The 27663-nt window shown below is 57.2% G+C and overlaps 10 protein-coding genes across 10 annotated transcripts; 7 read left to right on the forward strand and 3 right to left on the reverse strand.

The window, feature by feature from the left end:
- Window positions 1–1519: 1519 nt before the first annotated feature.
- EX895_006047 (uncharacterized protein) lies at window positions 1520–4080 on the forward strand (the record flags this gene model as incomplete). Its single annotated transcript, XM_029886639.1, has 2 exons — window positions 1520–1769; window positions 1850–4080. The coding sequence occupies 2 exons, from the start codon at window positions 1520–1522 to the stop codon at window positions 4078–4080; spliced, it is 2481 nt and encodes an 826-aa protein (XP_029736952.1).
- Window positions 4081–4540: 460 nt separating this feature from the next.
- On the forward strand, window positions 4541–5788 carry EX895_006048 (uncharacterized protein; the record flags this gene model as incomplete). The annotated part of the gene is made up of 1 exon (XM_029886640.1): window positions 4541–5788. One exon carries the CDS (start codon window positions 4541–4543, stop codon window positions 5786–5788), a length of 1248 nt encoding a protein of 415 aa, XP_029736953.1.
- Window positions 5789–5965: 177 nt separating this feature from the next.
- EX895_006049 (uncharacterized protein) lies at window positions 5966–7288 on the reverse strand (the record flags this gene model as incomplete). The annotated part of the gene is made up of 1 exon (XM_029886641.1): window positions 5966–7288. The coding sequence occupies one exon, from the start codon at window positions 7286–7288 to the stop codon at window positions 5966–5968; it is 1323 nt and encodes a 440-aa protein (XP_029736954.1).
- An 881-nt stretch (window positions 7289–8169) lies between these two features.
- On the forward strand, window positions 8170–10224 carry EX895_006050 (uncharacterized protein; the record flags this gene model as incomplete). The annotated part of the gene is made up of 1 exon (XM_029886642.1): window positions 8170–10224. One exon carries the CDS (start codon window positions 8170–8172, stop codon window positions 10222–10224), a length of 2055 nt encoding a protein of 684 aa, XP_029736955.1.
- Window positions 10225–10477: 253 nt separating this feature from the next.
- EX895_006051 (uncharacterized protein) lies at window positions 10478–13675 on the reverse strand (the record flags this gene model as incomplete). The annotated part of the gene is made up of 1 exon (XM_029886643.1): window positions 10478–13675. The coding sequence occupies one exon, from the start codon at window positions 13673–13675 to the stop codon at window positions 10478–10480; it is 3198 nt and encodes a 1065-aa protein (XP_029736956.1).
- A 1730-nt stretch (window positions 13676–15405) lies between these two features.
- Window positions 15406–18624, forward strand: EX895_006052 (uncharacterized protein; the record flags this gene model as incomplete). Its single annotated transcript, XM_029886644.1, has 1 exon — window positions 15406–18624. The coding sequence occupies one exon, from the start codon at window positions 15406–15408 to the stop codon at window positions 18622–18624; it is 3219 nt and encodes a 1072-aa protein (XP_029736957.1).
- A 389-nt stretch (window positions 18625–19013) lies between these two features.
- On the forward strand, window positions 19014–20742 carry EX895_006053 (uncharacterized protein; the record flags this gene model as incomplete). Its single annotated transcript, XM_029886645.1, has 6 exons — window positions 19014–19211; window positions 19283–19325; window positions 19401–19651; window positions 19733–20466; window positions 20558–20612; window positions 20692–20742. The coding sequence occupies 6 exons, from the start codon at window positions 19014–19016 to the stop codon at window positions 20740–20742; spliced, it is 1332 nt and encodes a 443-aa protein (XP_029736958.1).
- A 359-nt stretch (window positions 20743–21101) lies between these two features.
- Window positions 21102–22349, forward strand: EX895_006054 (uncharacterized protein; the record flags this gene model as incomplete). Its single annotated transcript, XM_029886646.1, has 7 exons — window positions 21102–21224; window positions 21309–21416; window positions 21500–21526; window positions 21618–21752; window positions 21864–21928; window positions 22011–22122; window positions 22212–22349. The coding sequence occupies 7 exons, from the start codon at window positions 21102–21104 to the stop codon at window positions 22347–22349; spliced, it is 708 nt and encodes a 235-aa protein (XP_029736959.1).
- Window positions 22350–22722: 373 nt separating this feature from the next.
- EX895_006055 (uncharacterized protein) lies at window positions 22723–23218 on the reverse strand (the record flags this gene model as incomplete). Its single annotated transcript, XM_029886647.1, has 3 exons — window positions 22723–22746; window positions 22839–22992; window positions 23196–23218. The coding sequence occupies 3 exons, from the start codon at window positions 23216–23218 to the stop codon at window positions 22723–22725; spliced, it is 201 nt and encodes a 66-aa protein (XP_029736960.1).
- Window positions 23219–24946: 1728 nt separating this feature from the next.
- On the forward strand, window positions 24947–26938 carry EX895_006056 (uncharacterized protein; the record flags this gene model as incomplete). Its single annotated transcript, XM_029886648.1, has 1 exon — window positions 24947–26938. One exon carries the CDS (start codon window positions 24947–24949, stop codon window positions 26936–26938), a length of 1992 nt encoding a protein of 663 aa, XP_029736961.1.
- Between the last annotated feature and the right edge of the window lie 725 nt (window positions 26939–27663).

Raw genomic sequence — 27663 nt, forward strand, 5'->3', positions numbered from 1 at the left:
TTGCGGTCCGTCGTTGAATGCTGAACAGCAACAGTAGTTTCGAGGACACCCTCGCGATGTTAGCCTTGGAGCTAGATACAGGGGCTGACCGGCAAAGAGGGACGTGGTGCATGGAGAGCGGACGGCGAATTCTTGGTTGAACACGTTCTCAGCTTTGTTGCAGCACGGACCACAGCCGCTTGCCGAGCGAACGTGCGACTCGATTCCAAAAAAAAAGTCGAAGAAGAAGATTATTGATAATCAAATAGAGGGAAAACGCAGGAAGCCCTCGTGTCACACTGCGCTTCGCTTCGCTTGGCTTTTGGATGGGCTTGCTCAAGCCGCTCCTAATTACTTCCAGCTTCGACCACGACCGATAATCCTCTGACAGCTCGTCTGCTCGCACTGCAACGGCCTGTCTGGTAGATAAGCAACTCGATCAGCATCACCATACTGTGGCGGTCTGGAGACATTGCCCGGCAAAGTGGTGGGCAACAAAAAATAGTCGGTGGAGGAGGTTTGTACCAGTTGAGAAGCTCGCCCTGCATACAGTACAAAATCGTCTCATGCAGATTAAACGTCAGTCTGGCTTTGCCGACCCCCACGCCCCGGCCACCAAAAAAATTAGACCCCTCTGCACGTTCCTTCTCGTACATGCTTGCTTGCCTGCCTGCCCTGGTCGCCGCAACACGGTATCTCTCAACAATTAAGGTCTTTCCAGCTGCAACTCGCTGAGAATGAAAGAATGAGCCTGGTCCTATCGCCGTTGCGGTGAAGCGTGAGCGTGAGAATCAAGCAAGCGACAGCCGCTGGGTCGCTCACCCTGTATCGCTCTCGTCTGCTTGCTGTGGTCATTGTACAATGTAAATTGCACGCTCGAGCTTGGTGTCAAGGGCTGCACACAAGCGTTGTGAGGCTGGCGAAGTTGCTTTCTGGGCAGCGATCAAGGTGAGCCAATACATGTGGCAAGCAAGCTTCATCTTCTGCAGACTGGCTTGTGCGAGCATGCAGCAAGGGTGGCGGCGGAGTGGGCACCGGGACAGAAGCCTTGCCCAACAGAATCCGGATCCACGTCGTGCTGTCTTCATTTAGCATCAAAAGTGTTGCTCTCCAGGAGCTTCCTGAAAGCCTCGCGCTTGAGCCGGCGAAGCGTGTCGTCCGACGAGCCTTGTCTCCCTATCCTTTGGCCCGTTGCGCTTGTCTAGAGAAGTGTGCCACCTCACCTTGACGCTTAGCCCGTGTCCTGAGATCTCGAGACACGCTCCAACGCAGCCTGTCATTCCTGCTCTCTCTCCTCGCGCCCCTTTAAGAAGAAACAAGCTCGCGTGTCGCTCTGCTTTCGACGACCACCATCACCCTTCCGTGTTCGTCCCCTCCATTGGGCTTCTTGTTCAACCTCTTTCCTCCTATCGCAGCTCAACGCTGTGACGCTTTGCCCCCGAACTCGACAGCCAGTTTGTCGATCTTTCAGAAACAACCGTCTCCGTTTTTTGCTCGCCAGACTCTGTACCTGCTCCCTCCTCTCCTCTCTGACAGCAAGATGTTCCAGTTTATCGAATCTCACGTGGCTGCTACGCCCCTGGCGCACCTCTACGCCTATGCGCCCTCCTCGCTAGTCAATGCGACAGCCCTTGCCACCGTCTTCATGACTGTTGTCGGCCTTGCAGCTGCCGTGAGTCAACAGGTGCGCGACGTGCTCGTCTTCAGCTACACCTGCTTCCTCCAGCCTCTCGGCAAGACCGCCAACCAGGCTGAGCGTCTCGACAAGTTCTACCAGCACCAAGCTACTGGTAAGTCGCACATGAACGGTGGACAGAGCTGATGAATGCCGATGACTAACTTGGTTTCCTTTGTTTCATTTGGTTTGAAGTCTACGACTCTACCCGTTCTGGACTCCTCAAGGGCCGAACTACTATGCTCAAGCTGTGCGCTGCGCAGCTTCGTGACATGCAGGCCACCAACCCCGGCAAACCCCTCGTCTGGGTCGACATCGGTGGTGGCACTGGTTGGAACATTGAGCAGATGAACGAACACTTCCCCATTGACCAGCTCTCTCAGGTCTACCTGATCGACCTCTGTGAGCCACTCCTCGAGGTGGCCCGCAAGCGATTTGCTGCTAAGGGTTTCAAGAATGTTCAGGTTCTCTGCCAAGATGCCAGTCAGTTCAACATGCCTGGTCTTGCTCCTGGTCAAAAGGTCGACCTGTTTACCTGCAGCTACTCGATTTCGATGATCCCGCCCTTCTATGCCGTCCTGGATCGCATCAACGACTTCCTCGACCCTGTTACGGGTGTCTTTGGCGTCGTCGACTTCTATGTTTCGGCTAAGAGTGCGCCTTCCGAAAAGAGTCCCATGATCGGAGGTGACACCCGCCGCCAGTGCGGTTGGCTTAGCCGATGGTTCTGGAGCATGTGGTTCTCGCTCGACCACATCGAGCTGCACCCTGCCCGCCGTGACTACCTCGAGCACAAGTTCGGTACGATCAAGTGCTACAACGGCCGCAACAACTTTATCGTCCCCTTTATTGTACGCATCCCGTACTACATCTGGCTTGGCGTCTCGCGCGACCGCGACACCACCAAGGCGCTCCAGGCTTTCGAGGTTGAATCCGGCAACCGAGTTGTGGTGCCGCCTTCCTTTCCTGAGCTCGCTTACCTGCACGAAGACGAGTCGCTCTCCAAGCAGCGATCTAATGCCACGGCAACTGGCGTCGACGCGGGCGACGACGCTAGCAGCCGCTTCGAGCCAGCTCGGAGGCTCATTCGTCGCAGGGTTTCGGAAGCGACCACCGAGGGCAGCATCGACGGCGACTCGGACCGACCGCTCAAGCTCGAACTCGGCCCGCACTTCCCACTGAGCTCGTTCCATTACCAGAAGCGACAGTGGCGGCTGCCGTTTGTCGACAACGAGTTTAGCGATATGTTCCGTACCTGGATCTACGGGTTCACTTGGGAAGACCCTTACGTCGACATGGAACATCTCAACCTCGGCCGTGACGACTCGATCCTCTGTATCACCTCGGCCGGCGACAATGCTTTGCACTACGCTGTAGCGGGGAAGCCACGCAGGATCCACGCGGTCGACATGAACCCTTGCCAGGGCCACTTGCTGGAGCTCAAGCTCGCATGCATCGCTGCGCTCTCCTACGACGAGATGTGGCAGATGTTCGGTGAGGGACGTATCGACAACTTCCGCGAGCTGCTCGACAGCAAGATCTCGCCTTACCTCTCGTCACACGCCTACCAGTTCTGGCGCCTCAACACGTGTGCCTTTGACAAGGCGTTCTACTTCCGCGGCTACTCGGGTCACGCTCTGAGGCTGGCCAAGTTTGCCTTCACAGTGACGGGCGTGCGACGATGGGTCGAGAGGATGTGCACGGCCAACTCGGTCGAGGAGCAGCAAGACCTGTGGAACAAGAAGCTGCGCTCGACACTGATCAACAAGCCGCTCATCCGGCTGTTCCTGTCCAACCCGGCATTCCTGTGGAACGCGCTGGGTGTGCCCATGAACCAGTACCAGATCTTCCTCAACGAAGGCGTGTCGGCGGAACAGTTTGCGATCGACACGCTCGACTCGATCCCCAGCCGCAGCCTGATCAAGAACGACAACTACCATTACCAGCTCTGTCTGCTGCACAAGTACACCAAGCAGAGCTGCCCGCTGTACCTCAAGCCCGATGGATTCGCCGCACTCAAAAAGCAGGCGCTCGAAGACGGCCTGGACTCGTTCCGCCTGCACACGGACTCGATCGTCAATGTGCTGCGCGGCTTCGAAGACGGCGCTCTCACGCGTGCGATCACCATGGACCACATGGACTGGTTCGACCCCGTCCCCGCCTCGCAGCCCGCCCCGACGATCAAGCAGGCCCGCAAGGATGCGGACAAGTCGGTCTCGGATCTGGACAGGGAGATCTGCGAGCTTTCGCGCGTCGTACGCAAGGGCGGTGCGGTGTTCTACCGCAGCGCTGCCAAGAAGCCGTGGTACAACCAGAGATTCGAGAAGATGGGCTTCAAGGTGGAGCCAGTTCATATCCGTGAGACTGGCAAGCCGATCGATAACGTCAACATGTACGCTAGCTTCTACAAAGCAACTCGACTGTAGAGGGGGCGCTTTGTTTCTTCTTGCTGGTGGGTGTATCCCAATCGATTGTCTGCGGGTATCAATCCAATGACCTTACTAGAAGTCGTATGTCTTGTTGTGATGTAGCTGAGTGTGCTGATGGTTCGGTCTGATGTTGAAGAGGCTGACAGCGAGGGAAGTGGAGTGACGCCAATCCGGCAGCAGAGCACGTCAGTTTTGCAAAATAAAGCTCTGCGCGCTACTTGACCGCCGGCTACCAAGGAAAGCCGTAATTGCGCAACTCAAGAGACCTGTGCACGTCCCGCTATCAGACCCTGTTCACTCTGTGACACACACACACATTCTTCTCACCATCATCTTGGACGACGGGCTTGTGTCTTCTGAAAACGACTGGACCCTCTCAATCTACCTCAGAAAACAAACACGCATCTGCCGCAGCCGCTTCAGAACAGACAGTTGTCGAAGGCTGTATCCCCTTGACATGGCGCCGACTGCAGTATCGTCCGCGACCACCCTCTCCCCCGCAACAGCCGCCAAAGATGCGTCCTCCGGCACACCGCAGCAATCGCTCTCGGCACTGACCGACTACCACCTAGACTACACGCTCTGGGATCCGACGTCACCGCATTCCCCCAGCTCGCAGCGGTTCGTCGCCTCGCTGCGACGGGCGATGGTGGGGATCGGATTCTTCTATCTGCACGGCACGCCGCTCGACTCGAAGCGCGCTGCGATGTTCGACTTGGTCTCGCGGTTTTTCGCGCTCCCGCTCTCTGAACGGCTGAGTATCGACATGGATCGCAGCCGACACTTCCGGGGCTACTGCATGTTCGGCGATGAGCGGACGCAGCAAAAGCAGGATCTGCGGGATCAGGTGGACTATGCGCCCGAAGTAGACCGCGTCGACGATGCGCGGTTGTTGGAGGCGTATCCGTTTTTGAATCTGTATGGGCCGAATCAGTTTGTGGGCGACGAGGTGTGCGCGGGTCACCGGCGCATTGTACTCGACTGGTTCGAGACGGCGAATGAGGTGTCGAACCAGCTGACGCGCGCGATCGAGCTGGCACTGGGTGTCGACGAGGGGGAGCTATCGCAGTTCTTGACGGGCAAAACCACATCGCACGCGAGCGGCGATGAGGCGTTGGACCGACTCGGAGCGCTGCCGTATGCGCGCATGAAGACCATCCGCTACCCGCGCGGGGCGGTCGTCGACGGCATCACGCGTTCCGATCCAACCTCGACCCAAGGTGTCGGCGCACACAAGGACAGCGGCTGGCTCACGCTGCTCGCGCCCTCGGCCGACGTCGGCGGCCTGGAAGCCCAAGACTTTACCGGCTCCTGGCTCACCGTCCCGCACGTGGACGGCTCGATCATCGTCAACTTCGGCCAGCAGGTCGAGTTTCTCACCAACGGCATCGTCCAGTCCGCCACGCACCGCGTCGTCTCCAACCCGAGCGCCAAGCACGACAGGTTCTCCGTCGCCTTCTTCAGCTCGCCCGCCCTGAACACGTTTTTGCAACCGCTCGACTCGGCCAGGTTCAGCGCCGAGCTCGTCGACGCGTGGAAGCGCGCAGAGGCGCACAGGAACGGCGGGGACATCGTCAGCGACGTACCCAAGGGCGATCTTTTCGCCAAGGCCAACGAGCCGTTTGGTTGGATCAACTGGAGAGGCATCGTGAGGAGCCATCCTGGCGTCGTCAATGCTTTCTATCGCCATCTCGTGCAGCAGTGATCTGGCTGCGCGCAACCGCCGCCGGAGTCTGCCGCTCAACTTACCTCGGTGTCAGCTTGGAATCACAGACCACAGACTGCACCAGTAGCGAACTGCCGGTTTCCAATACGAATGCAAGACTGAATTGTTTGTAGAGAGAAGAAAAAGCGACTGCCTGCTTTTCGCGATGCGTAAGAATCACTTGGGCTCACCCTCGACAGCGCCAGCCCACCACTTTGGCATGCACGAATACCCGTTTCGATCGAATGACTGATTCGGGTCGCAGTTACATCGGCCCGTGTCGTGATACTTCTTACGGTTCGCCGGGCAGTGGTGAAACGGATTGTGATAGTAGCCGATGTCGTCAAAGTAATGCAGACGGCTCCGGTCGACCAGCAGCGAGACGGCAATCGAATGCACGGGAGCATCACCCCACCGCTCGTAGAAGAAGCCACCTGCCTTGTCGAGCCACTCAAAGTACTCGGTGTACTCTTTGGAACGCCACAGACGCAGGTCGCCAATCTCAAAGTTACTCCACATGTGGCAGCGGTTCCAGGTGAACTCGGAGGGGAGTTTGCCCTTCGTACCCTGGTCGTCCGAGATGAAGTGGACGCTGGCATCCTTGGCCAGGTATTCCGGGTGCGCCGAGAAGAACTTTTGCGTCTGCTCCCATAGCGTGGGGACGGTCTCTTGGTACTCGTAGAGCGCCAGGGTAAATCCGTACGACTTGTTGTTCATCTGCATAAACACGAAGGGGTCGTAGTCGACATCGCAGTAGAGCCTGATGCTCGGCTCGACGCGCCAGTAGTATTCGAGGTCGAGGGTGAGTTCGTGACGGAAAAAGAAGCCGGACTGGTATCGACACATGTGGCGATAGCTTTCCGAGGAGCCGTAGATGACGTCCTTCATCTTTTCTCGGGTCTCTTTGGCCTTCTCCTGGCTGATATACTCAGGGTAGCCCCAGTGCTCCTTGGGGATTAAGCCGAAACGGCACTCGCTGCGAGTCATCTGCTGGACGCCGCGCTTAAATTCGTCGGTGAAGGGCTCGTTGTTGAGGAAGATCCAGGGATAGCCGTACTTGCGGTTGAACTTCTCCTCGACGTCTCGCATGGATTTGCGCATGTCTGGCAGCTCCGAGTTGCGAACGAGGACGATAAAGCCAGCCTTGGCACGAGGAGCTTGGTTGGCCATCTGAGGGACAAAGGTGGGCGGGTAGAGGTTGCCGTCGTCACCGATCTGTGCCCATTTGGTGAGCTCCTCCACGGACGATGGTGCGCCCGGGTTGTGGGTGTACATGTCGGCTACTGAGCTGGGCGGCGGTAACGAAGCAGCGCCCTTGTTGGACGCCTGCCACGGACTGGAGAAAGCGGGGAGCGAGCTCAAACGATCGCGAACTTTCTGAGCACCATTGTCGGAGAAGGAGACGTAGGTGGTAAAGGTGAGGACGAAGAGGAAGACGAGAACGAGTATCACCAGCCTCTGCGGGCGACGGAAGAGCGCATCGAGGAATGCGGACGCCATGATGTCGTGTTAAAAGGAGAGAGGCACGTGAACAGCTTGCTTCCGAGTCGCCAAACGCTGCGAGTGTGCACTGATGCCGGTCTGCGCGAAGGAGCGCCCGCAGTCGAAGTTGAACAGATCGTGAGTGGTGGGGGAAACAAGTGATGAAATGAGGCCGTTCCAGGTCCAGCGGGGGCGACCGGCGCCGTATAAGTGGTTGGAGAGGAGCAAGAGTGCTGCTGTGGGAATCGTCTTGACACGATTTGGACAAGGCTTCGGACGATGGTGATGGAGAAGAGCGAAGGCGAAACGAAGCACAACAGCCGAGAGTGCGGGAAGAAAATTGGTTCTGCACAGTGCGCATACAGACAAAGCGGCGACCGCATGGAAGCAATGATCCGAGACATTCACAGCAAAGCACAGCACAGCACAGCACAGCACAGCACAGCACGGCACAGCACAAGCGCTCACAGCACGTCACGCCAAGGCGCAGCAGCAAGCCAAGTCACCAGAAAAGTGCATTTTTGATAGACAAATACTGTTCTAGTCGACCTAACACTATTTGGAGTTGTGCCAAGGCCAAGCGAAAGAGCAGTAACTCGAGCATTGACCACCAACCAACTAACCAACGCCGTGCGCCATTCTCGTTATGAACCCTGAAATCAAGTTTCAATTTTGAGGTTTGAGGTTTGTCTGCGACCCTTCCAACCCCCGCCCGATTCTACCATCGACGCCTTCTGCCTGCTTTTCAACATGGCCGACATGCTAATATCCTCGACACCGTGATCCTCTCTGGCTCCACGAGGCTGTATACCGAGGCTCGGCATGATCACCGCCGCCGTCGAGCCTCGTGTGCCATGAAGCCGAAATCCAAGGTCACACCGCCAACACTGCGCAACGAAATGCCCTCCGTCGTCGTGCTCATCCCTGGTACGGCCGGCGACACACCTACGCCGAGTTCCGTCTCGTACTCACCTTACAAGCAACACAAATTGCTGAGTCTGCCACCACCATCATCGGCTTCAGCACCGGCGTCATCGAGATCGTCCAAGCCCGGAATATCCGCGGCTTCGACCTCTTCCGTCATCGTGCCCTTAACGCCTCCACCAACATCATCCAGGCAACCCCTTCTTCCATCTTCATCATCGTCTTCGCTTTCGTCCTCCTCGTTACTGCGCAGCCACTCAAGCTCGTCGTCATCAGCCTCGTCCACTACCTCACAACCCGCGAGCGGCAGCCACAGCAGAGGCAAACGCCATGAACGCCCCATTGGCATCTCCAACCCTTTCGGTGACGAGCACATCTACAACTCCACCAAACGGTGCTCGCCCTCAGGCCCAGGCGTCTACACATGTCGATGGCGTCTTCGCGACAAGAAGGGCGTATTGGATCCAAACGGCCACCAGTACTGCGACTCTCAGCTCATGACGCCCGACCTCTTAGCCCAGCATGTACTCACCCACCACATTCCTCAACACTCCGCCTCGCAGTATGCGCACCTCAAGATCGCTTGCAAATGGAACAGCTGTTTCAACCGCCACTATGATCCTGCGGGCCTTGCATCACATCTGGTACATGACCACTTCACCAACCAGATGGGCCTCAAGTACGCTTGCATCTCGTCAAACTGTTCCGTCCAGACCGTTCTCACATCGTTCGAGGCTTTAAAGCGCCACCATACCCAGTACCACGCCGGCTCGCCTACCTCGCAACATCGCAAAGTCTGGCAGCCACGACGGCCGCAAGAGCATCCTGAGCGAGCCTCAAAGCTGCTCGCTGCCATTCGAAAGCTTGACACCCCAGAGCACCGACCACGCATTCCAGTCTCGACCTGCGCCAATCCACAATTCACTCCTGTCGACCCAAAGATACGTGCACTGCGGCAGATCGAGTTGAAGCGCCGGTACATGGATCCATTGACTGTCGAATTGGGCGACGGGCAGGAAGGGCAGCCTTGGAATCGGCTGTACAAGCGCATCGACAAGCGCATACAGGCAGAGAAGAGCAAGCAGGCCGCTCACGATACCATCTTGCGTGCGACCGAGTATGAGGAACATAATCTCGACATCAAGACACCAGTGTTTGTCGAGGTCACCGGCGATCCGATCCTACGAGCTATCGGGGAGGGCTTGCAAGACGCGCAGCTTTATCACGACGGCTGCTCGTCCCCGTGCCAGTCAACAGTGTCTCGCAAAACACCAGGGTTGGCATTGCCTCCGCCACGAAAAGCTCACGTCCTACTACCCGAGCACGATCCGCAGCATGCGCAAGACCACATCGGCGCGGCATCCCTCCACTCGGTAGAGCGAGAGATGAGGTTTGACGCAGCGCTATCCAAGCAGCTTCATTGGTCCGACAGGGTGCTAGGTGGGAGTGCCTTCGTTCCATCTCACAATGCCCCGTTGAGGCCGACCGCATCAGAGAATGCGCCTTCGAACGTCGAGAGAGATGACGACGAAGGAGCGTCCGATGACTGGGTGCCTCCATTGCGGCTCGATTCCTATCATCCAGTCTCACGGAGTCGATTTGCGATCGTCGAGGATAGTGCATCTGACGACAAGCCGCGAGCCATACGACGTCCAACAGAAGCAGGACCACACGCACCATCGAGTGGACAAACAACAGCCACGTCGAGCCGTTTAACCTCGCCCAGCATAACATCGTCCAGCTCCAGCCTCACACCCATGTCCGTCTCGAATGCAGCTCAGGAGAGAGTCAAGAGGGAGCGCGAGCATGACGAGGACGACGACCTGAAGCATCACGCGCACGAACCGCCATCGTCCAGGATCAAGCTGGAAGGGAAAGAGGTCCCTTACATCGACGTCACGGGTTTACTCGAGCTAGAATCGAGTGCTCGCGCCACGTCATTCCCAGATCTTCGTGGGGTGAGCGGGGTCAGGCTGCAGCGGGCTGGCAGGAAAGCGGACGTTCATGGTCGACCGGCATCGGAGTCATGACTGGATAGAGAGCAAGCCAGGCGTGGCTAGACTAGCGAAGGGATTAGGGTTCGAAGGGTGTTATTAATAATGGTTCTCCAGAGGAGCTGGTAGATGCACCCGAGAGATTTTTGTACAACAGGGTTCATTTGGCAATTGACTGAACACGAAAGATTCACAACACAGAACAGCGCGCAGCACGCCAGGAGGGCAACCGTCGCAGGCAGAAAGCTGAACAGCATTCCCAAAGTCACATTGCTAAGCTACAACACGATCAAGCCACGCGGATCTTGCGCTTCCTCGCAGCGTTGGCCTCGATCTTGGCACGCACCGTGTCCTCGTCGACATTCAGTCCCTGGCGCTCGTAGATCTCCGTGGTCTTCTGAGCGACGTGCTGCGCCTTGATAAATTTGAGCGCCGCCAGGTTGAAGCCGATAGTCTGCTTCTGCCTGGCGAGTGCGCGGCGGAGGTGCGTCTTGAGGTCGAGCAGCGTAGGGCGCATGATGCGGTTGGCGACGATCTGGTTGTGGTGCGTGCGCAGGAGGAAGAAGAGGATGCGGCTGACGAGGGGGATGTTCCACTCCTTTCGCGCAAAGTGATCGAGGTGGCGCAGGAGCGAGAGGACTTTGTCGAAGGGCAGCACGAGGAGCGCATCTTCGAGTTGGGCGGGGAGGATCTTCTCGAGGACACGCAGGACGTACTTGTGCGCGCTGATGTCTTCGTCGACGGGCGAGCGCGATGAGTCGAACTCGGCCATGATGAGCGCGTGGTAGGCGGGCTCAGCTTGCCCAGCAGAGCGTGCAGCAGTACGTGCTGCAATGTCGGCATCCGCCGTCTCGAGCGCTTCGATCAATCGCTCGCCCGCCATCATGGTCTCGGTCGTGCTCTTGGAAACACCCGTCGCTTCAGGTCCACTCGACACGGCACCCTCGGCATCGGGATCCACCCCGTCGGCCAACGACCCAATCGCGCGCTCTTCATCCTGCCTCGTCTGCCCCGCCCCCTCAAACGCACGCTCCATCTCCCTCTCCCGCTCCTCCTCCAAAAACAGCGGCTCGTCCGTCTTCTCCCACGTCCTAATTGACCGATCCGCACCCGCCGTCACCACCACCTTCCCGCTGTGCCCCGGCGCCACCGCCCACACTTCCCCATGATGCCCCTCGAGCTGCTGGATCATCTGGAAGTTGTCTCCATCCCAGTGCTTCAACAAGCCATCCTTGCCCACGGTCCAGAAATGGTGCGAGTTGCCCTGTCGACCGCCCATCAGCCCACCACCCTGCTGGCCGTGTTCGAAGCAGACGCCCATGATGCTCTCGTTGTGCGCAAAGATCGACTTGTGACAGTCGCCGAAATCGAGACCCCACAGTTTGACGTTCTTGTCCGCGCTGACGGTAACGCAGAGCTTGCTGTCGCCGGAGATGTCGAGCGCGAGCACGGGCAGCTTGTGGCCGTAGAGCGAGAGGAAGAACTTGAGCGAGTCGGCGAAGAATACTTTCACCGTGTTGTCCAGCAGCGACAGAGCGAGCAGCTTGCCGTTGGGCGAGAAGCGCGCGCAGAGCACGTCGTCGGTCATCTTGAGCGTTCGTACGTGCACCAGCGCCAGTTGAGGTGGACCTTGCGCTTTCCCTTCCTCAGCGTCATCTTTTTCGCCCTCGCTCTCGTCCTCGGGCACCTGCATCTCAAACTCCCAAAACTTGACCTCCTTGTCGGCACTTGCAGAGACACAGCCCAAACCGTCCGGCTGAACAGCGACACTCCATAGCGGACCCTGATGCGCATCGAGTGTCTCTACAGCGATACCGGCGCGCACGTCAAAGCTGCGCAGCGTGCCGTCCTTGCAACCGACCAAGACGTGCTGGTCACCGGGCAGCCAGGCGACCGAAAGCGCATAGCCGCAGGGAAGCGTGCGGATGCAGCGGCCTGTGTTGACGTTCCAGATCTTGAGCTGGCCCGCTCCGCAGGCGGAGGCGAGCAGCGTGTCGTCCGATGACAGGGCAACGGCGCGGATGTCGGATCGGTGGCCCGGCGCTTCGAGTGCGCTGGCGAGGACAGGCTCAATGGGGGTAGCCTTTTCCGCCTTGGAACGTGGCGGTGCGGGTACGCTGTGGATTTCGAGCGCGTTGGTCGAGAGGGCACACAAAACGCTGAGCCCGAACTTGTTGGATGAGGCCTTGTTGGAGCGCGGCGTGACGAGCGAGAAGCTCTTGAGCTTGCCTGCCGAGGGTCGGACATTAGTGTAAGCTTCGATGCGGTCGGTCCAGGTAACATGATCTTGCACAGCTTCCTGAGTGACGTCTGCAGCAGTCGAATTGGCTCCCTCCTTTGCCCGCTTCTTGTCGGCTTTCTCCTTGTTGCGTTTCCTGCGACGTTCCATCTTTTTGGCCATCTCTTGCGTTGAGCGCAGTCGGAACACTTGCACCGCCTTGTCGGTACCTGAGACAGCGATGAAGCCCTGGCCGTGCGAGGGTGCCACGGCGGTAGCGCCGGCTTGACGCTTGGGCACGCCACAAAACTCGATCTGCGTCACGCGGTGCTTCCCCGACAGAGGAATGGAGCCTTTTGAGATTAGGAACTTGTCGGACGAGCCGTCGCTCGTAGCATCGTCGGTGCTAGTGACGGTTTGCAAACCACGAGATAGCGCCTCTGAAGAGATTTCCCATACTTTCATGTCGCCATCGGCACTACCCGTGAGTACGAGAGCGCCACCATCGGCGATGGCATTACGGTCGGCGGCATCGTCATCGTCGTCGTCTTCAGCGGCCTGCTTTCCCTTGGTCGATACCTGCATGGCGAGGGGTACATCTTGCGAGACGGCTAAGCTCCAGATCTCGTTGGACCCGTGTACCACTGTTTCCACACAGTGCTGCAGCGACAGATCCCACAGCTTCAGAAGGCCGTCTTTGGACGTACTGAGCAGATAGCCAGCGGCGTTGGAGTCTGCGTGTACGACGGCAGCGGAGGACGATGCGCCGTTCGAGGTGGACTGCTGGAATGTCGATGGAGTGCGCACAAAGGCGATGGCGGTGACAGCGTCGCGGTGGCCACGCAGACGGTACAGGCCCGTCTCTGCTACGAGGTCCCACAGAATGATGTCCGTGTCGAGACTGGCACTGGCCACTCGCAAGCCCTGTGCGTCGAAAGTGAGGGCGATGACGGCTTTCTTGTGGCCGTTGAAGGTGACAGCAGTCGAGTTGGTCTCTGCCGACCAAAGGCGGATGCTGCCATCTTCGTAGCCTACAGCGAAGGTGTCGGGGTCTGTGGGCGACCTCGCGAGCGCAGTCACTTTAGATCGATGACCTATCTCGTGCCAGGTGGCGAGGAGCGCACCTCGTCGAACGTCCCAGACGAGCACATCTTCTAGCGCGGGGACGAAAGCGGTCTTGGTGTCCGGGTCGAGGATCGAGTTGGCCGAAGCGGAACAGATGATTCCGAACGCAGAGGTTGGCTCGTGGCGAAGATACGAGCGCACCATCTTTTGCCGCCGATTCGGAGAGTATGTCCGTGTTGTATGTATGCGACAGCAGAGGTGGCGTTGAAGACGATGATGATCACAAGACAGAGAGAGAGAGCCTCACGTCTCCGCAGCAGTCAAAAGCTTCAATTCGCCAGAGCCAAAATTTTTGGAAGAAATGGAAGAAAATCTCGATAAAAAAAGGAAAGTCAGGGTTCTTTCCTACGCGGCTCCGAAGCCAGATAAAAAAGCGCCCTCTTCCTCCACTCTAAACTCGACGAGCCAACAGTATTGAGTATCAGCCCTCATAGACCGGCTTAACATTGATCTCTTTCCTTGCCAAGGCAAGGCTAGGAGGCATGCAAGAGTCTTCAGTTGGCTAGACATGCCAACGGAAGGCTTTGGCGCATTCAAAACGCTAAAGCGAAAGATGAATCGCTGTTTTGGCCCAGTTGGTTGTACAGCGAGAAAGACCGGAATTGGACAGTAGTGCCATGCTCGTGTGCGGTGCCGTTGGATGATGAGTAAAGTCGAGCTGCCTGCATCCGAGGTCACAATACGCCACTGCCGGTGTGAGTGTCAAAGAGCGCCTGAGTCCAGTCCTGCAGCGAAGAGAGACAGCCGGAGGGTCAATTTTCGCAGATTTCTTTATTTGCTCCTGTGGCTGAGCGCGTGGGACTGACACTTTAGGTGTGTGTGGGTGAGTGCTTTGTTTCTGCGTGTCTGCGGGTGTGGCAAGCTGCAGGTCAGGAAGAGGCGCCCACTGAACAGAACAAGGCAGCCACAGAGCGCGTCGGATACGCCGCTTTCGTCGTCGCCAAATCGCAATTTCGCTCAGAATCTTGAGAGAGCGCGAGGCACGGAGAGAGAGAGAGTCAGGGTCCATTTTCTCATCGCATCGCAACGGCAGTCGCAGTCGCATCGTCGTCCTCTCCTCGATCATCATTGCTCGTCCACCTCCAACGTCATCATCATCGTCAACATCATCATCATCACCACACCCTACGATTTCGCCCTTCGACTCATCACATCCCAATACACGACCTCTCAGCTTGCACTGCACCGATAACGTTGCCGGCACTGGTCCTCTCGCGCATCTTCAAGTAGGAGCACCTTTCCGCTTCGCCCTTGCTCGCACTCTCTTGTATTGGACAAAGACGTGGACTTGAACCAGTGTCGGCTGTCATCCTCCTTTGCAGAACGACGGCCCATGCACCCGCGGTCCGCATCAACAGTACACTCTCGCGCTCTTCTCACACGTCCCTCCCACCACTCGCATGCCCCAGCGCTCCACTTCGCCCTCATTCTCAGCCTGAACGGCAGAAGAGCATGCTATGGCGCACGAAAACGCCTTTGACGCATCCGCTCAGGCCAATCCGTCTTCTGTCGCAGAGGTCGACGCGCCCATCACAGCTCAGAATGACGCGCCTTCACTAGAAGATCGGTCAGCAGATGCATCAACATTGCCGGATGCCACATCGTCACAGCCCACGTTATCTTCAGAAGTAGCACTAGATAGCAACGATATCCAAGTGGATGCCAACACGTCCATCGCGTCTTCTGCACTTCCCGTCCTACCACTGGCCGCTGACGCCGCCCAAATACCCCCCATCGCATCGGAGCTACCTCATCACACCTTCACCACCGCCAACCTGCCAGACATCCCAGACGAAGTTCTTGCCCTGGAATCCGATCAGTATGCATCCTCCACTGCACCAATAGACCAGCCCAATGCGCCAGCAGATGCGGATATGGACGCCGATCCAGCCGTCGACGACTATCGCGCCGCCATCACCGCTCCTCTTCCGTCCATGCTCAACAGTACCGCCATTCCCCTTGAAGAGGATGCGTCTGGGGACCTCTCTGCATCATCCAACGAGGCGCTCACACTCACATCCACCGTTTCGCGAGGCAACTACCATCAGTGTGGCTCGGCTCGTCGCGTCAAGGTGTACGAGCTCAAAGGCGAGACCTGGTTCGACAGGGGTACAGGCTATTGCGCTGGTGTCTATGACGAGACCGTCGATGAGGCTCTCCTCGTGGCACGCAGAGAAGAGAAGTGCCAGTTCCTCGAGGGCATCGATGTACCTGCCGAAGCAGAGGCGGACCCTGCCGAGCCAATACTCGGCGCCGCAACTAGCGAAGATGCGCCGACGGCCGGCGCACAAAAGGCTCCAACCACGCAGCCACAACCTTGCCAGTTTGTCGTGGTCGTCAGCGAGAACCTCGAGTCCGAGGACATTCTGCTTGCTAGCAAGGTGGTAAAGGAGGAAGTCTATCAGCGACAACAAGATACACTTGTCGTTTGGACGGAGCCGACGGGCGTTGACATGGCGCTCAGCTTCCAAGAGGCGGAAGGATGCAACGAAGTCTGGGAGTTCCTCACCGAGGTGCAGAAACACTTCATGGGTCTTGCCGAGGAAGCTCTCACCGACTCTCCACCGACCACGCCCAACCCTCACTCTCCTACAGGCGTGCTGGGCATGTCAGCTTCCGGCTCGGGCCTCGAGCCACTACTCAACATCCTTGGCGACTACAAGGGCTTGCCAGAACCCAGTCTCGCCAACCTTGAAAAGATCGACGCTATGCTGAAGGACACGACTGCGAGAGGGCCCATGATGCGCGAAAAGCTCACCACCTGGCTCATGGAGGCACACTACATTCGCAAGCTCGTGCCTTTCTTCCACACCGTCGAGGAGCTTGAGGCGCTTCCCTCGCTCCACATGCTCTGCACCGTCATGCAGACCATCCTCTTGCTCAACGACAGCTTCCTCTTCGAGTACATCCTGCAGGACGACGTCTTTCTTGGCGTGGTGGGCATGCTCGAGTACGACCCCGAGTTCCCACGCCTCAAGGCAAACTACCGCGACCACCTCACGCAACGTGCACGCTTCAAGCAGGTTGTTGATATCGGCGATCCCATGATTGTCGCCAAGATCCACCAAACCTACCGCCTTCTCTATCTTCGCGATGTCGTTCTTGCGCGCGTCGTCGACGACCCCACCGTCTCGATCCTCAACTCGTTCATCTTTTTCCACCAGAACGACATCGTCAACTACTGCTGTCAGAGCGATCACTTCCTTGGCGAGCTCTTCCGCATGCTCATGAGTCCAGATGAATCGGAAGAGAGGCGGTCCGAGGGCGTCCTCTTCCTCCAACAGCTCTGTGCCATGGGCAAGCTCATCCAGCTGCCTGCGCGCATTTCGCTCTATCGCACCTTGACCGACTGGGGCCTTCTCAACGTGCTGCAATACGCACTCGAGTGCCTCGGCCAAACTGCGCGCAATGCGGCTGCCGAGATCCTCATGACCATCATCGAGTACGATGCAAACAGCGTGCGCGCGCATGTCGTGTCGCAGGTAGAGCTCAACGCGCGTCCTCTGGTCAGCATGATGATCGACATGCTGCACAACGAGCGCGATCCCGGTCTCAAGACGCAGATTGCTGAGGCCATGCGCATCATCTTTGATGTTGCCACCGATGGTGGTCCCTTGGCGGCGCAGGCCCAAGTGCTCTCGGTACAGGGCCTCAACAAGGCCAAAGCAGACCCAGATCGTTTCTTGACTTGGATCTACGAAGCCGAGATCGGCCGTCTCTGTTCGCCGTTCAACACGCTTCCGGACTTTCGCGTGCTGTCCAAAGGCGAAAAGCTGCCATCGCAGCCGCGCCACCGATCGGCGCTCTATGGCCACCTCTGCGACCTACTGTGTCACATGATTGCGCATCATTCGTTCAGGAGCCAGTACTTTGTGCTCACATCAGAGATCTCGAAAAAGGTCGGATCGCTGCTGCATTCGCGCGAAAAGTTCCTTCGCCTTTCTGCGCTCCGCTTCTTCAAGTACTGCCTTGCCAGCAACAACCAGTTCACCAATCGCCACTTTATCAAGATTGAGCTATTCTCTACCATTTTGGGGCTCATCGAGGCAGAAGGAGATCGCAACAACTTGGTAGCCTCGGCATGCCTCGACTTTTTCGAGCACATGAGGAGGGAAAACATGAAGACGCTCATCAGCCACTGCATGGAACGTCACGGTGCTCGTATGCGCCAACTCGCGGATCTGCCTCACACTGCTCCCTGCTTCTCCTTGATTGTCAGTCAGTGGGAGAAGAACCGAGAGCCGCTGCCGCAATCAGATGCAGGCAATACTTCGCAACGGTCTGGCGACGCGGAGGAAAAGCAACGGCAGCAGTCGGAGGCTGGACGCGGTCAATCGGGAATTGCAGCTGCGGATGCGGAAGAAGAGAGCTACTTCCAGGGCGAGGACGAAGGTGATGGCAAAGGCGCTGACACGCGCAGCACGGGCACTTCGATCAGTCTTGTTCCTTACGACGACGACGATGACGAGAACGAGGATGGTAGCGAAGAGACGTCGGTCGCCCAGGTCGGTCTCAAGAGGATCGTCACACCGGACTCGTCGCCATCGTCTTCGCCTAGCTCTGCGTCGCCTTCTTCGCTTACGAGGTTGCCCGAAAAACGCCGGAGGATCGAAGAGGACGACGATGCAGACGATCAGCTGTCACGCTTGTCCAAGCGAAAGCCCACCCGTTCGTCCAAGAACAAGGGCACGAATTTGTCCCAAGCACGCTCACCGCCCGGTGATGACAACTCTAGTTCCAGCCCGCAGTCGACGCAGTCCCCCGGCGGATTCATACGCAGCATGGCCAACACGATCAGTAATACATTCGGTAGCAATAGCGGCGAGAAGGGCGACCACTCTCGCTCGCCCTCACCGAAAAGAAGTCGGAATGCCCGCTCAGACGATAACTCGCCCTCAGCGAAGAAAGATTCTATGGCGCCGTCTGCCAGCAAGGACGCTGCTGCTGGTGCTGCCAACGCAGGCAAGAATGGTGCAAGCAGTGGCGGTCTCGGCATCAAAAGGATCTCATTAGGGCTCACGGGCTCGTCGAAGAAGATGGGTGCGCAGTCGAATGTTCGCTCGACGGACAAGTCGGAAGACGAGGATTCCTGAGGCGTTGGTTTCTTTCCTTCCATTCGTGGACGCCCTTTTTATTCGTGCATTGTTCCTGTTTCGGTCTCACGTTGACGCTTTGCCTGGGGAAGGCGGGGCGTTTTCTGTTACATGTACTACTACTGTAGAACAGAGCTCACAAGCTTGTCTTTCAAAAAGAAGACCTTTGTCTGACGCAGGGTCGGACGATGATCAATACTGGCTTGTGTGATGTAAGTGAGCACGAGAGAGGCTGCTCGGTGTGTTGAGCGGTGGATTTTTCGGCGTGAGAAATTCGCCGACCAAGTGACAGGAGATGCTGATTTGACTCTCGCCAATAAGTCGTCGACAACAACGTTCGAAGCGTCCACGAACCTATTTCCGCCTCATCGACTCTCACGGTAGAAAACATGACCTCGCCGCCTTCGTATCACGTTGCCATCCTGGGGTGCGGCGTTATCGGGCTCTCGACGGGGCTTGCGATTCTGGAAGGTCAGCTGCAGAATGGGCCAGGTGGCAAGACGGTAGTCACTATTGTGGCCAAGGAGGTTCCTGACCTCAAAACGGCAAGAAAGAAGCATTCTGCAGAGTATGCTAGTGTCTGGGCGGTGAGTATGCGAGCTGCGGCGGACGCAGGCGAGAGGGCTCGACCGGCTGACAGACTTCTCCGTTACGGCAGGGTGGACATCATGTAAGTGATGCCAAAAGCGAGCGAGAGCTGCGTAAGTAGGATCCTTCTCTAGCTATTTCGACACCACACGACTCAAGCTGACACGATACCACGTGGACGCGAACAGGACACGACAAGATCACCTTTGAGCGAATGAGCATGCTTGCGCGAACACGACCTTGGTCCAGGGCAGCAACAACATCAGCTACCGCTGTGTCGCCGATCGTACCCTCGCCGCCAGCACAATCAAGCACCAGCACGGAAGTCACAGCAGAGCCTCTGGTTTGGGTGCATCAAACAGAGCTATTCGAAACAGCGCCAGGCTCTGCTTCCACCGCGCGTCCACCATACAAAGGAGTCCTCGACTGGTATCCCGATGTGAGTTTCGCTGATTACACCCAGGCTATCGACTCAACTTTATGCTGATTCTTTTTCATCGCACATCGGGTGCTGCAACAGTTCAAACCCCTACCGTCCTCCAGCCTCACAAGCGGAATCGGATGGGGCTGTACATTCTCGACAATCGACGTCAATGTTCCCATCTACCACGGCTGGCTGCTTCGCCGCTTCCTCGAGCTCGGCGGCCGGGTTGTCGTGGCCGAAGCCAGCTCCCTGCGACAGGCCGTCCAGCTGGCGTCCGCTCGTTTATCGACCACGGCCATCTGCAGCGTCCCAGAGGCCTGGACATTGGTGCGCAAAGTAGATGTGCTCGTGGCAAGCCCTGGTCTCGGAGCGCGGTTCATCGAAGGCCTCAACGACGAAGCGGTGCACCCGCAACGCGGGCAGGTTGTCGTCGTGCGCGCCCCGTGGCTCTCCACGGCATCTTCCCCAAAGTGGGCCGAGCCACCGCGGCACACACTGCCCGGCTTCTCCGTGGTGCGCGCACAGGGCGGTCGAGAAGTATACCTCATCCCGCGCGGCGATGGCACGGTCGTCTGCGGCGGTACGCGCATCATCGACGATTGGGACCCGCACCCGCGGGCAGAAACCACACAGCGCATCCTCGAGCGCTGTCTTGCCCTAGTACCGCAGCTTGTAGACCCACAGAAGCGGACGGCGCTGGCAAAGGCTCGCGTCGAAGATATAGACGTTGTCGCGGTCAATGTCGGGCTCAGACCGGCAAGAAGGGGAGGCGTACGGCTCGAGAGAGCGAAGGAGGATGTGGACGGCGTACGAGTTGTTTATAGTTACGGGTGAGTAGTGCTGAACACCCTAGTGTCAGAGAGAAGGCAGCGGTGCTGACAGTTCGCGGACTCTTTCTCACGGCGGCGGTGCTCGAAACAGGTACGGCGGTGCTGGCTACCAGGCTTCGTGGGGCGCAGCGCTGGAGGCCAAGACAGTAAGTACCGCCACAACTATGTAGCCGATGCGGAAGCAGATTGCTGACGAGAATTGGCTGTTTTGTCTTTCGCTCGCAGCTTGTTGAGGAGGCGCTTGGGCAAGCGTCTGTGCCCTCTGCCAAGTTGTAGCAACGCACCAATCTAGCCGCAGCAAGCACAGTTTTCTGCACAACAGACGGTTCATGATGTGAATATTGTGCCCGTGCGAACAGCTATCAGAGCAGCAGAGTGTCTTGCAAACGTGATGATGAACCGTCTGAGAACACGAAGTTGTCTTGAACGCTGCTGAGCTTTACCTTTTCTCGCTGTGCGCGCTGTGATCCTCCACAAAGGACGATTGAGAAACGCCGGAAAATGCGCCGCACGGAGCGAGGCCTGCATGAACACTTCTTTTCTGTATCTCTCAGTGATACGTTTTCCATCTTCCAACCACAGCATCACTTGTGCCTACGCACCTTCTTCCTCCACACAAACTCACCCCACCAATCATGTCAAGACCGGACCCAGTGACGCCATTCGCGCTGGGCACGCCGCTGTTCAACAAGCTTGCAGGCAAGCGTGTGGTGCTCGCAAGCTCGAGTCCGCGCCGCAAAGATATTTTGGCCTCTGTCGTAAGTGTGCCGTTGCCGGCCAAGTAGAGTTGACAACAAGCGCTGACGACGACGGGGCATTTTGAAAATTGATTGAAACGACAGGGATTGGTGCCAGAGATCGTGCCAAGCACATTCGAGGAGAACTTGCCCAAGAGCGAGTTCACCGGCGAAGCGGTATACGAGTACCCCGTCCAGACTGGCTCGAAGAAGGTTAGTCATCCTTAGCAGCATCCTTTGCCCTGCTCGCATATGTCAAGCTGACTTTTGCTGATCTGAAATTTCATGTCGTTTAGGCGCTCGAAGTGTACCAACGATTGGTGGTAAGTCCAAGCTTCTCCAGGTCAACAAGTCACAGTGAAAGCGACGGGGAACTGACGAGAGTGAGCTCTTCGACCAATCGCGCGCCAACAGAGAGAGAACCCCGAAGACCCACCAGACTTTGTCATCTCCGCCGACACGGTCGTAGTCAAGGACGAAGTGATCATGGAGAAGCCAACAGATCAACAGGACAATCTGCGCATGCTTGCGGATCTCAATGGCAGTTCTGTAAGTACGCCCAACTCCCGCTGTGAGACACTCTCAACTCGTGATAGTAGCCTTGTTTTTTCGGTGCTGACGCTTGCTTCCCTGCTTGGTTGTACGCTGTCGATCCTGTAGTGTGAGGTCGTGACAGGCGTGACGGCGGTTTGGCCAGTGATTGAGGCGCCGGGTTTTCAGATGAGGTGTGTATGACGCTAGTCCTCCAGTCCCCCACTCACGCATCGTTCGACACTGACACAGCTCCCTGCCTTGTTGCTGCACCAGATCGCTATGCGAAAAAACCATCGTCCGATTCGCAGACAACCCATACTACATGCTCAAAGCCTACGTTGACTCGAAAGAGGGCATCGACCGTGCGGGAGGCTTTGCAATCCAGGTAAGCTCCCCTTTCCAAACCCACCCACGATCGTCAGCGCGCTAAGCTCACAAGAGGAGCTGACAATCGATCCTTTCTTGCGTTGACAGGGACGCGGCTCACTGCTGGTACGCTCGATCGAGGGCGACTACAACAACGTGGTGGGCTTCCCGCTGTATGCGTTCAGCGCGTATCTGCACGACCTGCTCGAACACGATGAGCTTGATATTGTCGAGAGCGACGACTGAAGGTGATTTTCCTCTCTGTGTAATGTCCCTCATAGAATGAACGTGATCTGCTTGGACCTGCTCGGTTGTGATAGAGTCTGCCGAGAAACCTTTCATGTGCTGTGGATCAGGAACAGGCGTTGTGCGATCTGTTCGAGAGCTCATGGCTGCAACCATTAGCCTTGCCTTGCGCCGCGACTCTCTGATCGTTCAACGCTCGAAAGTTTGCAACCTTTCCGTCTGCTCACGAAAGTCCTCCGTTGACGGTCCACGGTCGGCGCGCACGAGTGTTTCGAGGAAAGCAGACGATGTTTGCATTGCGGGCAAGATGAGGGTGCAAACGCACGACCACGCTAAGACAAGCCACCGCGTGAGGGTGTGTGTATTCGGACGTTTACGAAGACTGACGCTTCTTGCCCTGTTGACATGTGCGCGGAAAAATGAGAAGCCAATGATCAGCGTCAAGTGGGAAAGCCAGGTCGACGGCAAAAGTTTGGAGGAGCCACTTACGACAGCCATGTTGTAGAAGCCGACGGTGGTGCCGTACATGCCGACGCCGAAGAGGGTCATGAAGAGACCCATGTAGAGCTTGGAGCGCGGGAGGCGCTGGAAGACAGGGCGCGGGTCGGCCTGGAGGGCGCGCTGGCGCTGGGGCACGGTGTTCCTGTTCAGATCAAGTCGAGCAAAACGAACCGTCGTGAATTCATCGTCAGTACTCGTCCTTTGCCTGCTTCCATTACCAAGATAGCAAGCAGCCTGCATCGTAGGTTGGACTGCTGAAGTTGGATGGGCTACTCGGTGCAAGTGCCGGTTGCGAATCGCTGTAGCGGCGCCAGCCTAGGCCGAGATCATGATGATGATGCTTACTTGCGGTAAACGAGGGCGTCCATTGTGATGCGAGCGAGGAGGTGATGACAACGATGGTGGAGACAAGCAAAACGTTGATGGTGACCAAACAGTCAAGTGTGATTTCTAACCCGATGCCAATCGCAAAGCCTTCGAGGATTCGCTTCCGAAATTCACGACGCTGCTCTTAGAGAGGGCCAAGCCGGAATAAATTGTGCAAAGCCCATTTCTCACTCGTGCGATTCACATCTGGTTGGTCCAAATCTAAAATCTTTCTTCGAGTGTCGAAGATGCCGCCGTAACAGCGTGATGATTTTCATTCGACGCCGTGCAGTTCGGTTCCTGAACGATCATGGGGTGCTGTTGGGGGAGACAAGGCCCGGTAATCCGACCGGTCACATGCCTGCCGTCGGAAGACGCTGGACGCACCTGAGTTTGCAGTTACCACAAGATGCATCTTGACGTCTCAATGGCGATGGGCATGAGAACCGAGATCGAGCGCGGCTTTCCTCTAACTCGTTGTCATGGTACGACCTGCAATGAAACGTAAGCTTGCCCTTGCGTTTGCACAAGGCGAGGATCGTATCGGGTTCAGGTTGGCTGACTGTTCTGGACAGTGAATGGAGGGTAACCCTGGAAACTTTTCGCTGCAGCTTCACGGCAAAGAACAGCCGGACGACCTTCCGACGTTGGGATCAACAGTGTGCCGTACAAAAGCTTTCAGAGAGAGACCATAACATTATCTTGCGCGGCTTTTCGGCAATTGCCAAATCGAGCCTTGATGAGAGAGAAAGAGCAAACCAAAGATGAAGAAAAGGTGGAGCTGGGAGATGCAGAACTTGGAGAGCTGCACGTCGCAAAAGGTCGCATGTGCTGTGCTCGGTTGACCGTGGCGTAGAACCACAGATAGAAAGTTGATCTTGGACTTATTTCAGCTTTGTGCGCGCACCAAGCAACACGACAATGACGTTCGCTCATGCTGTTCTGCAAGCGAAGATTTTGAACGTCCTCGTTCTCGTGATCCCTTGGCCTCGCTTGTGATTGTCAAGAGGAGGCTTTTGACGCTGCAAATCCGACGTCAGGTCAGGTCAGGGTCCTGATGTTCTTCTTTGTATTTTTGGTTCGATTATTTCTATCTTGACAGTTGCTCCTTGGCAAAGTGGCCCTTGCTGCACCCTGATGTCGGAGTTTGTTCGACCTGATCAGCACCCTGCACACCTCGTTTGAGCCTTTGCGCTCAGAGGACGGCGAGCGGTCAGTGTTAGCCGACGCCGACAGCGGAACCTGGCTGCCGGTGTCTGTCGATCTCCCCTCAAAGAGGTCATAGACGGCGGCGATCCGACAGAGACGGTCAGTCGCTCTTGTCATGTCTGCGTCTGCTGTGCCGGTTAATTGAAGCCGTGTCTGAGGACTAACACGGCGATCCTGCCGAGCGTTTCTGAAAGCAATTCGGAACTGTACCCGACGACGAATGCCTTGGCTCTTTGTGCTACTGTTGGACGTGACGAAGAACGGAGAGAGTACATATAGCCAGCCTCGTCTTGCCTGAGAACGGCTTGGCTCCTTCCGCCCCGTCGTCCACGCCGACTCTTGACCCTTGCCACGCCATCCGCCGTTGTTATCCCTCCTAAGACTGAACATATACAAAAGCAGTACCGATCAGGGCGCCGCTTTCTCTACGACCCATTCACGACCCGAGCCCAGACCCTCTATACACGAACAAGACCATTCACGCACACACCAGAAGCACGACGCATATATTCAACGAAAGTATGGCCAGAAGACGCAATGCTGTTGCAGCAGCAGCAGCGGCGGCGGCGGCGGCTGCTACCTTGGTCACTACCGCAGCATCATCCATGGCCGCAACGCCAGGAGGAAGCGAGATCGTCGGATCCTCGGCTGTCTCTGGCATGATGATGTTCAACAGCGCTCCGGGCAAGGTGGTCATCCTCGACAAGACCCAGGGAAACGCAGCTCGTATTAACGGTCATCCTGCATGGGGTCAAGAGTGGGACACCGACGCTCGTACGGGACGTCTGATGAACGTCATCACCAACACCTTCTGCGCCGGTGGAATGTCGCTCGGCAACGGCACCTGGGCCTCGTTTGGAGGCAATGAGAACGTCGGGCTAGGCGGAAATATGACCACACCACGTTTCACCACCACCGCGCCATACTACGATGGAGACGGCGGTCCTGCAGCTCGTTTCTACACACCCAACGCGCAGGACAATTCCGACTGGGACGATGGCGCCCACTACATGCAGAAGCGCAGATGGTATCCCACCGTAGAGGCTCTCGGCGACGGCACGCTCTGGATTGGCGGTGGTGAGGACTACGGTGGATACGTTGCGGACGCAGGACAGAACCAGCCCAACTTCGAATACTGGCCGCCAAGAGGAGATGCCATCAACATGGACTTTCTCACCCAGACGCTGCCCATGAACCTGTACCCGCTGGCATGGCTCATGAAGTCCGGTCTGTTGTTTGTCCAGGCGGGTCAAGATGCAATCCTGTACAGCCTCGACTCGAACTCGGTTGCGAAGGGTCTTCCGTCCACTTCTGGGCCCATGAAGGTGTACCCCGCCTCGGCGGGTGTGGCGATGCTGCCCATGACACCAGCCAACAACTACACGCAGGAGGTGCTCTTCTGTGGTGGTGTGCAGCGACCGCTCAACGAGTGGGGCAATGGTGGCGGCCCTCTGTACAACCCGCTCAACACGCCGGCGAGCAAAGTATGCGAGCGCATCACACCTGAGGCGGCCAACCCGACGTGGGAGCAGGATGACGATTTGATCAACGGTCGATCCATGGGAACGTTCATCTACCTGCCGGACGGAAAGCTGTGGTTCGGTCAAGGTGTTCGCATGGGCACAGGAGGCTATTCAGGACAGCCCTACAACAAGAACCTTGGCATCTCTTTGGGCGACCAGCCGGACTACCAACCGATGCTGTACGACCCTAATGCTCCTAGGGGCTCGCGCTTCTCGATTGCCGGACTGTCGCAGATGCAGGTGCAGCGAATGTACCATTCCACCGCGATCCTGCTTGAGGATGGCTCGATTCTCACCGCGGGTTCTAATCCCAACGCCGACGTGGCGTTCAACAATGCAGCGAACTACACCAACACCGAGTATCGCCTCGAGCAGTGGTATCCGTTGTGGTACAACCAGCCGAGACCGACGCAGCTCAACGTGACTCAGCTTGCGTACGGAGGTGGCTCGTTTGATGTTGCACTCTCGAGCTCGGATCTGTCCAACAATATCACGAACATCAAGACGGCCAAGGTGGTGGTGATACGTTCGGGCTTTGCGACGCACGGTGTCAACTTTGGGCAGCGGTACCTGGAGCTCAACTCGACGTACACTGCCAACCAGGACGGAAGCGTCGGGGGAACGCTGCACGTGTCCAACATGCCGCCCAACTCGAACATCTTCCAACCGGGTCCGGCGATGGCGTTCCTTGTAGTGGATGGCGTGCCCTCCAAGGGTCAGCATGTGATGATCGGAACGGGCCAGTTGGGCAATCAAAATGTGGTGGCTTCGACAACGCTGCCGGCCTCGCAGGATCCCCCGGCGCCCAAGAGCACCAGCACTTCCAAGAGCAACGGCTCCGGATCGGGCGGCGCGAATGGTTCCACAAGTTCACTGTCAGGTGTGCCGAATGGTGCCGTTGCTGCGACAGCAGGTATGGGTGCCAGCGTTGCTATGGCAATGACAATGGCCATGACAGCGGTGCTCTCGTCTGCGCTACTGTTTGCTTGATCTACCGACTGTGGTTCAATGGACAATACTGCCTCCTCGAAAGTCGAGGATGGCGTCGCATGTACTTTTAGTCTCGGCTGCATAGAACAATACCATTGATTTACAAGCTCTGATCTGTCCGATGAGATGTCAGATCACAGCCGCTGTATCGCTCCCGCCGCATTTCGAGCACGTAACAAAGGGCAAGGCGACAGGCGCGTTGCGAGACGCGCGTGAGAGAGAGAGAGAGACTGTGGGTGCGAATCCAAGATCCAGGCACATCGCCCGAGACTCATGCACGTCTGGTCGAATTTTCCCACCATCCCCGCAACTGAACGAGATTTTTTGAATTTTTTTCTTTGCCTTTCCTTTTCCCTCGACAAGAAAAAGTGGCTGTTGAACACGCTTGCTGCTTGGCCACTCGCTCAGAAAGCCACACTCAAGGCTTCGCTCCATCCGAGCTCTTCTTGGCAACTACAGTTAAATTCCACTGCCTCCTGGATTTTAGCAGGAAGGCTACCGATAAACGAGCGAATCTACGAAAAAGAGACACTGAGACACGACAGCAAGACACCAACCAGAAAAGTCACTCGCTTACGGGAACTCTGTGGAACGAGGGTCCACGACAGACGCAATTTGACCGGCGCGTCGGGCGGCGTGTGCGTGTGCCGTCGCAGATTACAAGGCGCCACAATGAAGCCTCAATCTAAGAAGGAGCGCACATCGCGTGGCACCGTGGAAGCACC

The sequence above is a fragment of the Sporisorium graminicola genome, chromosome SGRAM_8, assembly GCF_005498985.1.
Source record: "Sporisorium graminicola strain CBS 10092 chromosome SGRAM_8, whole genome shotgun sequence".
NCBI classification, from domain to species: domain Eukaryota; kingdom Fungi; phylum Basidiomycota; class Ustilaginomycetes; order Ustilaginales; family Ustilaginaceae; genus Sporisorium; species Sporisorium graminicola.